This window comes from Ammospiza caudacuta, chromosome 14 (genome assembly GCF_027887145.1).
Source record: "Ammospiza caudacuta isolate bAmmCau1 chromosome 14, bAmmCau1.pri, whole genome shotgun sequence".
Classification (NCBI taxonomy): domain Eukaryota; kingdom Metazoa; phylum Chordata; class Aves; order Passeriformes; family Passerellidae; genus Ammospiza; species Ammospiza caudacuta.
In genome coordinates, this window is record NC_080606.1 from 1,450,436 (window position 1) to 1,462,211 (window position 11,776).

General features: G+C 54.9%; 1 protein-coding gene across 5 annotated transcripts in view; it reads right to left on the reverse strand.

Annotated features, from left to right (window-relative positions):
• The window catches only part of ZNF185 (zinc finger protein 185 with LIM domain), a 30,869-nt gene extending 22,716 nt beyond the window's left edge, over positions 1-8,153 (reverse strand). For all 5 annotated transcript variants that reach the window (XM_058814166.1, XM_058814165.1, XM_058814164.1 and 2 more), the window contains exons 1-3: positions 8,079-8,153; positions 1,143-1,217; positions 750-885 (exon numbers count right to left, since the gene is read on the reverse strand). In XM_058814166.1, the coding sequence (XP_058670149.1) occupies positions 750-885; positions 1,143-1,167 (161 nt within the window). In that variant the 5' untranslated portion in view covers positions 1,168-1,217; positions 8,079-8,153. The remainder of the gene's footprint in view (positions 1-749; positions 886-1,142; positions 1,218-8,078) is intronic.
• Positions 8,154-11,776: the final 3,623 nt, after the last annotated feature.

Below are 11,776 nucleotides of genomic sequence, written 5' to 3' on the forward strand. Positions count from 1 at the left end.
TGGGTCACTGCGACCCCGAGATTGTTAAAAGTCTCTTTTCCCAGCCTGGCACTTGAAGAATGATTCGGAGATCTTAATTTCTCGGTCTCAAGGTTGTTTATTGTATCTTATCTATAAATTTTCTCCTGCCCTGCCGAGGTCCGTCCAGCAGGACAGTTCCAGGCACTCTGCCTGCCCCCAGGGCAGTGTTATGTCTTTATACTAAAAACTACGTGTACAATGTTTACAGTTACTTCCCAATACCCATCACCTGTGTTAGACAGTGAGCTTCTGCTCTAAACCAATCTGTGAGTGCCACCATCACAGCAGAAGATGGAGTCCAAGAAGAAGAAGGAGAAAGGCTGGGCACACCCAGATGCCTCCATCTTGCCATACCAAAAACCCCAAAATCTACTTTTGCACCCCGTGATAACTTCACTATTATCCTACCTAAAGTGTTGTGGCTTGCTGATCTTCATACAAGGTTGGTAATTTGCTCCGTGGGTCATAATCAAATGCACACAGGTGTTCTGGGCTCTGTGCCAGGGTCTCTGAGGATGTTCTGGGTTCCCACAGGCAGTGTCAGGGCCTGGCACCAAGGGCACCCCAAAACCACCCCAAAACCTGTCCCAGCACATCCTGCGCAGCCTGGGGAGCCCAGAGCTCCAGACAATGCCCTTGGGCACAGGGTGGGATCAATGGGGCTTGAATCAATGACCCAACTCAGGGAGTCCTGATGGGGAAAGGGAAGGAGAAGGAAATGCTCCTACCGGGGGCTGCTCTTCTCCTCGTCCGAGTCGGAGTTGTGGTGCTGGATCCAGCTCTTGTCGCCCCGCAGGGTGGTGCGGACCTTCATCTGCCGGATGATCCTGCGGCGATCCTCGTCCGTGGGCGGGATCGGCCCTCCTGGAGAGCAGGACAGGGAGGGAAGCGCTCACAGCACCCCGGGGCGGGTGGGATCCAGCCCAGCACGGAGCCCTCCCCTCGCTGGTGGGTGGAAGATGGAGACGTGGCCATGCAGAGCTCGGGATGAGCATCCCGCTGGATCACAGAGTCTCACACCTCACTGGAACACCTCCCTGGTGTCCTGTCCCTGCAGGGACATTCCAGCAGCTCCAACTGGGCAAGGGAAACAGAGGAAAACCAGCAGAGGAAGGAATTACCTTTAGTGACACCCAGGGACATCATGGTCTCAGCAGCACCTTCCCCTTCTGCCCCTGCTCACAGCCAACAAGGCCCTGGAAGACATGGAAAAGGGGATAAGCAAAATATCAGCTGTGGTACAAACACCGGGCAGGCAAGGGGAGAGGAGAGCACAGGCACGGAGCCACAGCCATGGTGGCACAGCCAGAGGGTGGGGAGGCTCTGGCCTTGCACCAGAGCTGGGATTCCTCCCTATCCATGAACTGCAGCATCAAGGACAGGGAAAATCCAATCCAGCCATGCCAGAGGTGTTTTTCCAGATCTGGGAGGAAAGTGGTGGAGGAGACCTTGCAAAAGTGCCCAGCTGGGCCAGACCTTCTGGTGCCCACAGAACCCCGAGGATCCCTTGGGATTTGTGTCAGGTGGGATGAGAGGCACCCAGGTTAACTCAGCACCTGGCTGTGCTTGTCAGAAATGGTTCTGTTCTGTTTGCACTCCTAGATTTTCCATGGAAGCTGCAGGATGAGCTTTTGTTTATGGAGGAGAAAATCCCACATTGAATCCCAGAATGGCTTGGGTTGGATGGGACCTTAAATCTCCTCCAGTTCCAAACCATTCCATGGCAGGGACACCTTCCAGCTTTTACCACCCCCAGTCCTCCCTTGCCAAAACTCTCTCCTGGGTTCTGGAATGACTCTGCCTGTCAGAAATAAGAAGGCCCAGCCCTCTTTGGGAGAATCTCAGAGGAGGTTGTTGTTCCCTGCTGGTGGGCCTGTCCCTGCAGTATTCCTGGGAAGCCACATGCCCGGGAGGAATGCAGGCTGCTGATCTCATGGCTTTGGGCTTGGCACAGCCTCCTCCCCCAGCTCGTCTCAGCCAGGGATCTGCCCACTGCTCATCCCTGCTCTTCCCATCAGGATCATGAACAATTCCCCAGAGCTCCTCTCCCTCTGCAAACATTCCCAAGCATCACACCCACCCCTGTGCCATCCAAATATGCAACAGGTAGCTGATATTCCAGTATTCATTCTGGTATTTGGAATAACCTGTGATTCATGGTCCAGCTCATGTCCCTGGTACATTAAATCCCTCATCTTGTGTGCTGGATAAATGCAACTGGTGCTCAGCTTTGGATACCAGCCTCTGGGATGGGGCACTGGGATGTCCCAGGCAGCAGGTGATCCATAAAAATGGTTCATTCCCACTAACAAAGCGTCCAACATGAGCCACCCAGCACAGGAGATAAATGTCCTCTCTGCACAGCAGCAAAATCCCATTGAACTGTGTCCCCAAACTGCACGCTGCAAACGGGGCTGCTGCTTAAACCCGTGCTAGGTAACACAGGATCCCATTTCCAAAGGCATGGAACACCGCCCAGACAGCACTCACAGTTTGTTCCCACCTCTGGGAAGTCCTGGGGCTCATGGGCAGCTTTTCTGAGAGCCAGGCTTGAGGTCATCTTGATCCCCTGCTTTGGGACCAAGCCTGGCTGCAGTGTCCCACTGAGGACATGCTGAAGCTCCTCATCCCATGAGGAAAGCCATTCCAAACTATTTAATGAGGAAAGCAATTCCAGGCTATTTAATAAGAAAAAGGGAGCTGGAACCTTGTTTGGATGCCAGTGTTCAGGGGCTCTGGGGCAGAATCCAGCCCAGCTCAGGGGCAAAGCCCAGCCCAGCTCTCCCTGGGGTCCCTGCCCTGCCTCAGCTCTTTCCATGCTGAGGAAAAGTTCTGGAAAAGCTCCAGCACCCCAAACTCCTCTCCCATCCCCGGCAGGGAGTGTTCCCTATGGATCACAGCCCCTGGATGAACCAGGGGGCACCTCCAGCTGTGCCCGAGGCTGTGGGGCTGCCCTGCCCTGGGGGGGTGACCTGTCCCTGTCCCTGCCCAGCCATCCTGTCCCATCCTGTCCCTCAGGAGTGCAGGCACAGCCACACCAACTCTTCCCCAATAAATTCTGCAAGTGCCTGAAATCAGCAGCACAGTCCTTAATTGGAAAGGATCTGCTTTCCACGGAAAGTACTTGAACAGCTCTAATTACCCTGCAGGAGATGAAACGCTCACTGTTCTTTCAAAGCTGATGGCAGCTCCTCTTCCCTGCTTTCCACCCTCCTTTGGGATGGCGCAGCTGGGACTTGGAAATGTTAAAAACAAGAGTTCAGCCTGCAGTTTGTGGGCACCTGGGGTAATGGCCCTTTTGAGACTAACAGCACCTTGTGTGCCTTGGGGATGAGCTGGATCCAGCTCTGGGGACTGAAAGAATGCCCTGGTGTCTCTATAGGACACAAAACAACACGAGGGCACACGCTGCTGCTCTCAAGGTGAACAAAAGGGCAGTTTATTTCCTGACTCTAACATTTATAGTTTTCTAATAGTGATAGTGGATTGGAGGGTGACAGTGCCACCTCTCCAATGACACTGGACAAACTAACAGTCTATCAAATTTCTCTCCTTCCATAAAAGAATGCAAAACAATGAGTTATTTACAGAAAGTGTGTGAGAAAGTTCGTTACAAGAATGTAAACATCAGAAGGCTTAGAAAATCTTAAAAAATCAGGGTGACACCCTAGGAACAGTGAATGGAATTGCTTTGATCCCATAAATCCAGCTCTCCTGGGAGCACTGGGTGCCCTGAGACCCCTGAAGTGTTCCTGTAGCCAGGCCCAGCTTCCAGCACTCCTGCTCCCTGTGTTTGGCTTCCTGGCCCTGGGATGGGATGCCCCAAGCCCCACCTCACTCTCCCATGCTGATCCCAGTTCCTTCTGGGTAAGGAACTGTCTCAGCTCCCTTTGGGACAGGAACCCCCAGGTCCCTCTGCTGCCCTCCCTGTCCCTGCAAGGCCTCGGTGGCCCTTCCAGCCTCAGTGGCTCTGTGACTCCTGGAGAAGGGGTGAAACTCTGCGTTCCTCACACAAAGGACATCCACAGATGCCAACCTGTGCCCTCACCAGGGTTATTTCCGTCAGCCCAAACCCACGGGGCATCACTGATGGTCCCAGCTCTGAAGTGATCCTGTCCTGCCCGCGGTGATCCCAGCTCTGTGGGGACCCAGGTGCCACCCAAGGTGGCCCAGCAGCAGCTCCAGGCCCTGCTCCCACCAGCTGAGCCCGCGCTGGAGCTCTCCAGGGATCCCTGCCGTGCTCCCCCTGCCCCTGGTGCCAGCACAGCCTCATTTCCCCAGGCCTGGGCGCTGATGGAGGCCTTGGCCGCTGAGCCGGAGGCTGCGAGCAGCACCCAGGGCAGTCACGCGGAAAAACCTCCTGCTCTGGGATAATTGATGCCTGCTCTGACCTTCACAAGCCTCCAATTAAAATGTATTTAAAGCCTGCAAGAGGTTTGAACCTCCTTCCTTTGAGCCTCCTCGAGCCTGCTGAGAGTTTTGGCCTCCAGGCCCAGCTCCAGGCCAGGTCCCCACTCCATGGGCAAGGGGGGATCTTGTGCTGCTTTTTAATTTTCTTTTTTTTTTTTTTATTTTAAGGTTGGGATTAAATGTGTGAGATGGTATTTTTTGTTTGGACTTAGATGTTTATTATTAACTTAGATGTTTACTACCTTATTATTTTAAAGTATTTATATTACTTTATTATATTTATTATGTTTATTATTTATTTTATTATTTTATTTATTATTATATTACTTTATTATTTGTATTACTTTATTTATATTATTTTATACATACTGTTTATATTACTTATATATATACTACATTTATATACATATATATACTATAAGTTGTGAGTTTTATAGTACTTTACTACCAAACTAAAAAGATTGAGTTGTATTTTTCTTTCTATAAGGCTTTTTAAGGATAAACTGTCTAATTAAGAAATTACACTACAATTATTTTTATTTTTAACTTAATAGCTAAGTACTTGTGGTTTGTAATGTGGACTTTTTATCTAATTACACAATGCTTCTTAAACTCATGAAGAAGGTGAAGAAGGACTAGCTACTGCTTTAAAACTTCAAATGTGTTATATATATATATATAATTATATTATTATATTCTAAAGTATTAAGTTTTCTACTATGTGATATTACACACTTTTATTCAAATTTATAATCTCAATTTTATCATTAAATTTTGGAAGCCTTCTCCACAGCCTCAGGTCAATGCAGTGTTCTCCTGGGGGTCAGTGCCTGGCAGCACAGAAATTTTGAAATTCTCAGCCCCCAGGGTTCCAGCACCAATCTGGTGGCCCTCAGCAGCTGGAGCCCAGCTTTTGGACACCCCCGGGAAGGGGAGCGGGGGGAGAAGGCTTTTCCTTTTCCTTTGGCACGGGTTACCGGGCCCAGCAGGCAGGTCCAGCCCCCAGCACCGCCTCCCGAGAGGGCGCAGACTCGAATTTCCGTGCACCAGCCGAGCCCACAATGCAAACCCTGTCCCTGTTCTGCAGTGATGTCACCTGACACCTGATGGCTGAGAGGGGACAGCAGGAGCTGGAAGGAACCCTACCCACCTTAAACCCTGCCAGACCCACCCCAACCCCTGCCAGACCCACCTCGACCCCTTCCAGACCATCCCCAGCCCCTGCTGGAGCAGCCCCTGGGCCAGTGGCTGTGCCATTTTTAAGTCAGTCATTTAAAGCTGGATTTAGTTCCTCCCTGAGCTCAGACTTGAAGCCCATCCCGTTCCTGGGGCAGGGATGGACATTCCTGTCCTGCTGTCTGCTCCTGGGGGCACCAGGGACAATGGGAATTGCACCTCAGGCTGCATTGGGAGCTCACAGCCTGCACCTGAGGGTCCCAGAGCACCTCCTGCACACAGGGGCTCTCTTTGGAGGGGGAGGTTCTGAAGGAGCCTCTGAAGGCCCCGACCCAGTCTGAGGCCCTGGCACAGGTGCCCAGAGCAGCTGGGGCTGCCCCTGCATCCCTGGCAGTGCCCAAGGCCAGGCTGGACATTGGAGCAGCCTGGGACAGTGGGAGGTGTCCCTGCCATGGCAGGGATGGCAGTGGGTGGGTTCCAAGGTCCCTCCCAACCCAGCTCAGTCTGGGATTCCAGATTTTAGACAATGCTCAGCTGCTCTGAAGGACCAGCTTTTTATTGCTGCCTTTCCCTTTTTCCAGGCAGTGACTGTTTAACACTGATGCTGTTCCATAAACATTGGGGATATTTAAGAAGCACCAGGAGATTTCTGAAGTCAAGCTATAAACAATCAGGAATTCAATAATTGAAACAGTCCAGGCAACCTTCAATCAAACATTAAATCCACCCTTCTGGGATTGTGCAACGCAACAGCTCACGCCTGCCTGGTTCATGAGCCAGAAGCACTCCCAATCCCAGAGTCCCTGAGGCTGGAGAAGAGCTCTGGGGTCACCAAATCCAACCTGTGCCCCATCCCCACCTCCAGGGATGGGCACTCCAGGCCTCCCTGCGCACCCTTTCCATGGGGAAATTCCTGTGGTGTCTATCCTGAAGCTCTGTCCTGATCCCCCTGTGGCTGCAGCAGAGCCTGGGGGCTCTGAGGAGCCTCATGCCAGCACCACATTCCCTTGGGACCTTCCCTCCATCACCTGAGCACAGTGAAGGTCTCTTTTCCCCCAGACTTGGGAAAAAGGGATGGAAACCTGCAGCTGGAGGGGGGAACCCTGCCCAGACCTCACAATGTGTGAAAAGCTGCAAATGCCCAGTTAGAATTTCCTTTCATTCTCTCACAACCACACATCCCACAAAACCATCAGATCCTGCTGAAGCTGGCACAGCCTGGAGCTGCTGAGGGCAGGGAAGGGTGGCACGAATTTCCTGAGCCTTGCCCATGCAGGACCACCCTGGCACAGCTCCCCCCTGCCAGAAATTCCCGGGTCATTTTCACCATCCTGGGTGTGCAGTTTCATTGCTCTAATTACATGGAATTAATTCCTAATTGCTCAGTTAATTTCTGGGTTTGAAAGGAAGGATGTGCAGGACGTTCGCCACACCCACACATCGCTGACCTTGAGCCTTGATGTTCAAAGATGAAAGGAAAAAGGAAGGAAAATGGGTTTTGTTTCAAAGGTGGAGCTTTGTGTTTGTGTCACCGACCCACAGACAGAGCAGGACAAAAGCTCCTTGAAGCCACACGACGTCACACAGACACCACAAAGTTTTGCCATAAAACACAACTTTTTTTTTGTAAAAGAAAGCTAAAATCTGCCATTTGTGGAAATTGGGACTTCCACTTAAGTCCTGGTACATTTTTTTGGGAAGAAATGTACTGAGTCATTGGCTGGATGAATAAAATAAACTGAGTTTATAATAAAAGTAATAAAATATCCTAAAGAAAACCTCTAGGTCCAGCTGAGGAGGAAGGACATCCCTGCCCAGGTGAGCACAGCTCATCCTCCTCTGTGGGGTCTGTCCTGAGCAGGGCAGGGACGGGGAAATGGGGATGACATTCCCTGGATGAAGCAAGGACAGAGGGAGGTGCTCTGTCCTCCGTGCCAGCTCTGCCACTCCTTCCCAGGGTGCTGATTTCACCGATTCGGGCAGAAACAAAACAAGGCAGAGCAGCAGAGAGGCACAAATCTCTGCCTGCAGCCCCTGTGTCTCCCGGGAGCCCTGGCAGGGGAGGCAGGAGGAGCTGGGGATCCCCAAAGCTCTGCGGAGGCTCTCGGGGTCACAGGATTGAATTCCCCGGAGTTTTCCCGACCCTGCCCACACCCAGACCCGTCCCGGGGCGGAAATCCAGGGGGAAAAGGGCTTTGGGAGCATGTGGAGCCGTGGGCAGCGAGGGAATTTGAGATCAGACAGGTGCAACAAAGCCCCGGGGAGAGCCAAAGCTCAGCCCCAGCCGGTCCCTGCAGGAGCCCCACCCATCCCTGCAGAGCCCCGCTTTGATCCGAGACACCCCCGAACAGCTCCAGCTCCACGGGGCAGGAGGGTTTGGGTGTCTGGGTGTCCCTGGCAGGGCAGGGCAGGGCAGCCCTCTGTTCTCCCCCCCTGACCAGCCCCGTTCCCGTTCCCGTCCCCGGTCCCACCTGCGGTTCCCGGCTCGGAGCTGTCCCTGTCCCTGTCCCGGCGGGCCTGGCACGGCTGTGGCACACCTGAGCCCCCACCTGCCGGGAGGGCCGGCCCCGGGAAGCCAAGCCTTGTTTTGAGGAGGAGACTTGGGTGTGTTTGGCCCTGCAGGGGAATCAAACAGGTTTCTCCGTTCGGCGGCACGGGCTCCCCTCCCTGCAGGCTCCGCTCTGCATTCCTGGCATTCCCCAGCCAATGCCACGGTCCCCGGCCCCGTGGGGCCTGGCACAGCCCCGAGCAGCCCCCCAGCTCTCACCCCACGGAATTTCTGCTCGGAGCGAGCTCTGCCCCAGGCAGGGGGAGCGGGACCCCCGATGCTGCTCGGAGCCGCTTGGGAGCAGTGGTGCCCGGGCAGCATCAGGGAGCAGCGGGGCTGTAATTAGCCCTCGACACTGATTGTCTCCTTGGAACTCATTACCAAGGCCCACAGGTGTGATAATCCCACAGGAAATGGCCGGGCATTCCGCTCGTCCTCATTTGATTTCCCTTTCTAATTGCTCCAGTCACCGCACGGTCCCCAGGGCCAGCCGTGGGCACAGCCTGGCACAGCCAGAGCCTGGCACAGCCAGAGCCTGGGACTCCCGTTCTGCACATCCCCAGAGTCTGGCAGTGGAGCTGGGGCTTTGGAGCTGTGCTGAGGAGTCAGGACATCACCCTGGCACTGCCACAGCATGGGAAGAACCAGAGAATCCCACAATGGTTTGGGTGGGAAGGGACCTTAAAGCCCACCCAGTGCCACCCCTGCCATGGCAGGGACACCTCCCACTGTCCCAGGCTGCTCCAGCCCCAATGTCCAGCCTGGCCTTGGGCACTGCCAGGGATCCAGGGTGGGCACCCTGTGCCAGGGCCTGTCCACCCTCACAGAGAACAATTCCCAATTCCCAATATCCCATCCATCCCTGCCCTCTGGCAGTGAGAGCCATTCCCTGTGTCCTGTCCCTCCAGGCCTTGTCCCCAGTCCCTCTCCAGCTCTCCTGGAGCCCCTTGAGGCCCTGGCAGGGCTCTGGGCTCTCCCTGGAGCTTCCTCTGTCCAGGAGAGCACCCCCAGCTCTCCCAGCCCGGCTCCAGGCCTTGGGAGCAGCTCCATGGCCTACTCCAGCCCTGGAGTTGATGAAGCCCCAACCAAGCCCCCACCAGGATCCCCTGTCCCCAGTTCAAGCACAGGTAATGCTAAGCCTGTAGCAGCTGGAAATGAGAGCTCCTGCTGTGGGATGATGGGCAAACATCCCATCCCCATCCCCATTCCCATCCCCATCCCATCCCATCCCATCCCATCCCATCCCATCCCATCCCCATCCCTATCCCCTTCCCATCCCATCCCACTCTATCCCATCGGGATGTGCTGGAAAAGGGCCGATGGCCCAGCCCTGGCTCCCAGCAGCACAGTGAGGATGACATCAGGGATTTTCAGGCATTGCGGCGTTCCTGCAGCCCCAGATCTTGCCCTGGGATCTGCTGGGGCTCAGCAGCAGCCGGGCTCAGCTGAGCCGGGCTCGGTGGCTGCGCTGATCCCGGCTCAGATAAGCGGGGCTGCTCCCAGGGCCGCGCCCCGAGCTCCCTCCCGGCGGGGCGGGCTCGGGGTCCGGCTCGGGGAACCGGAATGGTTCAAAGCGGGCTGGAAAACACAGCCCAGACCCTTCCTGGGCAGCATCCCCTGCTCCAGGGCTGCAGCTGACAGAGCAGCTTTATTCTCGGTAGGCCCTGAGTCACGGCAGCGTTTGCTGAAGGTTTGTCCCGGCTCTCCCTGAAACAGCCGTGAGTAACAGCCCAGCCCAGCCCGGCCAGCCCTGCAGGTACACCGGGTCCACAGGCACCACACGGACACCCAGGCTCTGCTTTTCCCGGTGGGAACACACCGTTCCATGCCGAGTGTTCAAAAACCAGGCAAAAATAAAAGGTATTTGTGATGAGCATGTCAGCATCAAACACTGAGAGGATGAGGAGCTCCCGGAGCAGCACCCAGGGGTCACTGCTGGCTCAGGAGATGCATCCCCACAGTGTGGGCAGCAGCAAAGAGATTTGGGTTCTGCCCCTCAGTAAGACCCCAGCCCTGGGCCACCACAGGAGGGACCTGGAGCTGCTCAGAGAGCCCAGAGGAAGCTCCAGGATGGGCAGAGGATGGAGCAGCTCAGCTGGGAGGAAAGGCTGGGAGAGCTGGGATTGTTCACCTGGAGAAGAGAAGCTTTGGGGTGAGCTCAGTGTGGCCTTGCAGGGCCTGAAGGAGCTGACAGCTTCTGCCACAGGCTCAGGGATGGGCTCTGGATTTCTGCTAGGGAGCTGCTCACAGTGGGATTCATCACTGCCAAATTCAGGATGCTCCAGGGAAGACACCAGTCTGGTCTCCCTGGCAGGAGCAGCCCCACCTGGAGCAGCACAGGAGCCCTGCACACCTCTGGAGGAAACCTGAGCGTGCTGAAGTCAGCAACACAAAAAGTCCTTTGTACTCACCCAACCTGAGCAGAATCCAAGAGGGGAATTTTTCCATTTTCCCACCGAATCTGATTAAAACAAAGAGGATCTGGCTTGAACCCCCACCCTGCAGGCCTGGCTCCCTCCTCAGCCATGAGCCAGGGCTCAGGTAAAGCTGTGCCTGAGCCCAGAGCAAGAGCAAGGTCCTGAATCCCCTCCAGCTTCTCCAGGGACACACACACACTCCTGCAGCATGGGAGAGCAAGAAAACAGAGTCTTTCCCCCAGTTTCGGTTAAAAACATTCTTGTTACCAAGTAAATTTCAGCCTGGAATATCTGACTTCACCAGGAAATGGATTTTCATGGGATCTGCTCTCCCAGGAAAGCACAAAGACCTTTTCTCATGAGGATGCCCCACAGCTGGCACTGATTGATCCTTGTTCTGCCACTTCCAGGGCAGCTGGGTGCCAAGAGCTGTAGGGAACAGCTGCAGGGAACCTGCTCCACCCTGGAAATGCAGGCAGCTAATTCCATGGCAAGGGGGTTTTACCAAATCATTCCTATGGCAAAGGTGATTCCTGCCCAGAGAGCCTCACAGCCCAGCCTGTGTTTGAACAGCTACAGCAACATCCTGTAACATTTTCTGGTATGTATTTTCTGGTGGTGAGGAATCCACCAAGCCCACTCCAGAGCCCAGAGCTGCCCTGGAACATTTCCTGCACTCTGTGCAGCCCCTCCCTGATGCTGAGGGGGAGGGCAGGGCAGGATCCCTGCAGTGCCCAGGGCTTTGCAGAGGTGCCACCAGCCCCAAGCCCAGCCGTGATGAGTCGCAGGGTGTAAAACCACTACACCCATTTGTTACAAGGGAATCCAACTGGTTTTTCATGAGGTGTCACTGCAGAGCTCTGCCAGAACGCCAGGCCTCACCTTCCTAATAGCAGGTGGCAGCAGGGCATTGTGTGTCCCAAGGATTCCCTGCAGGAATACAGCAACCTGCCCGTGCTCAGGGACACACCTGCACCCTCCTGGGGCTCAGGAGTGCCAGCACAACACAAAGTGGTGCTGTCAGCAGAGCTGGGGCACGGCAGAGGCAGCGCTGCGGCAGGGACACCGCGGTGCCACCACAACACCCAAAGCCACTGTGGCGCAAGCAGGAGATGCTGATTTATCCTCAGCAGCTCGGCCAGCTCCCTGCAAACAAGGCTCTGAGGCAAACAAGCTGCTCTTCCCCCTGCCCTGACAGGGCAGG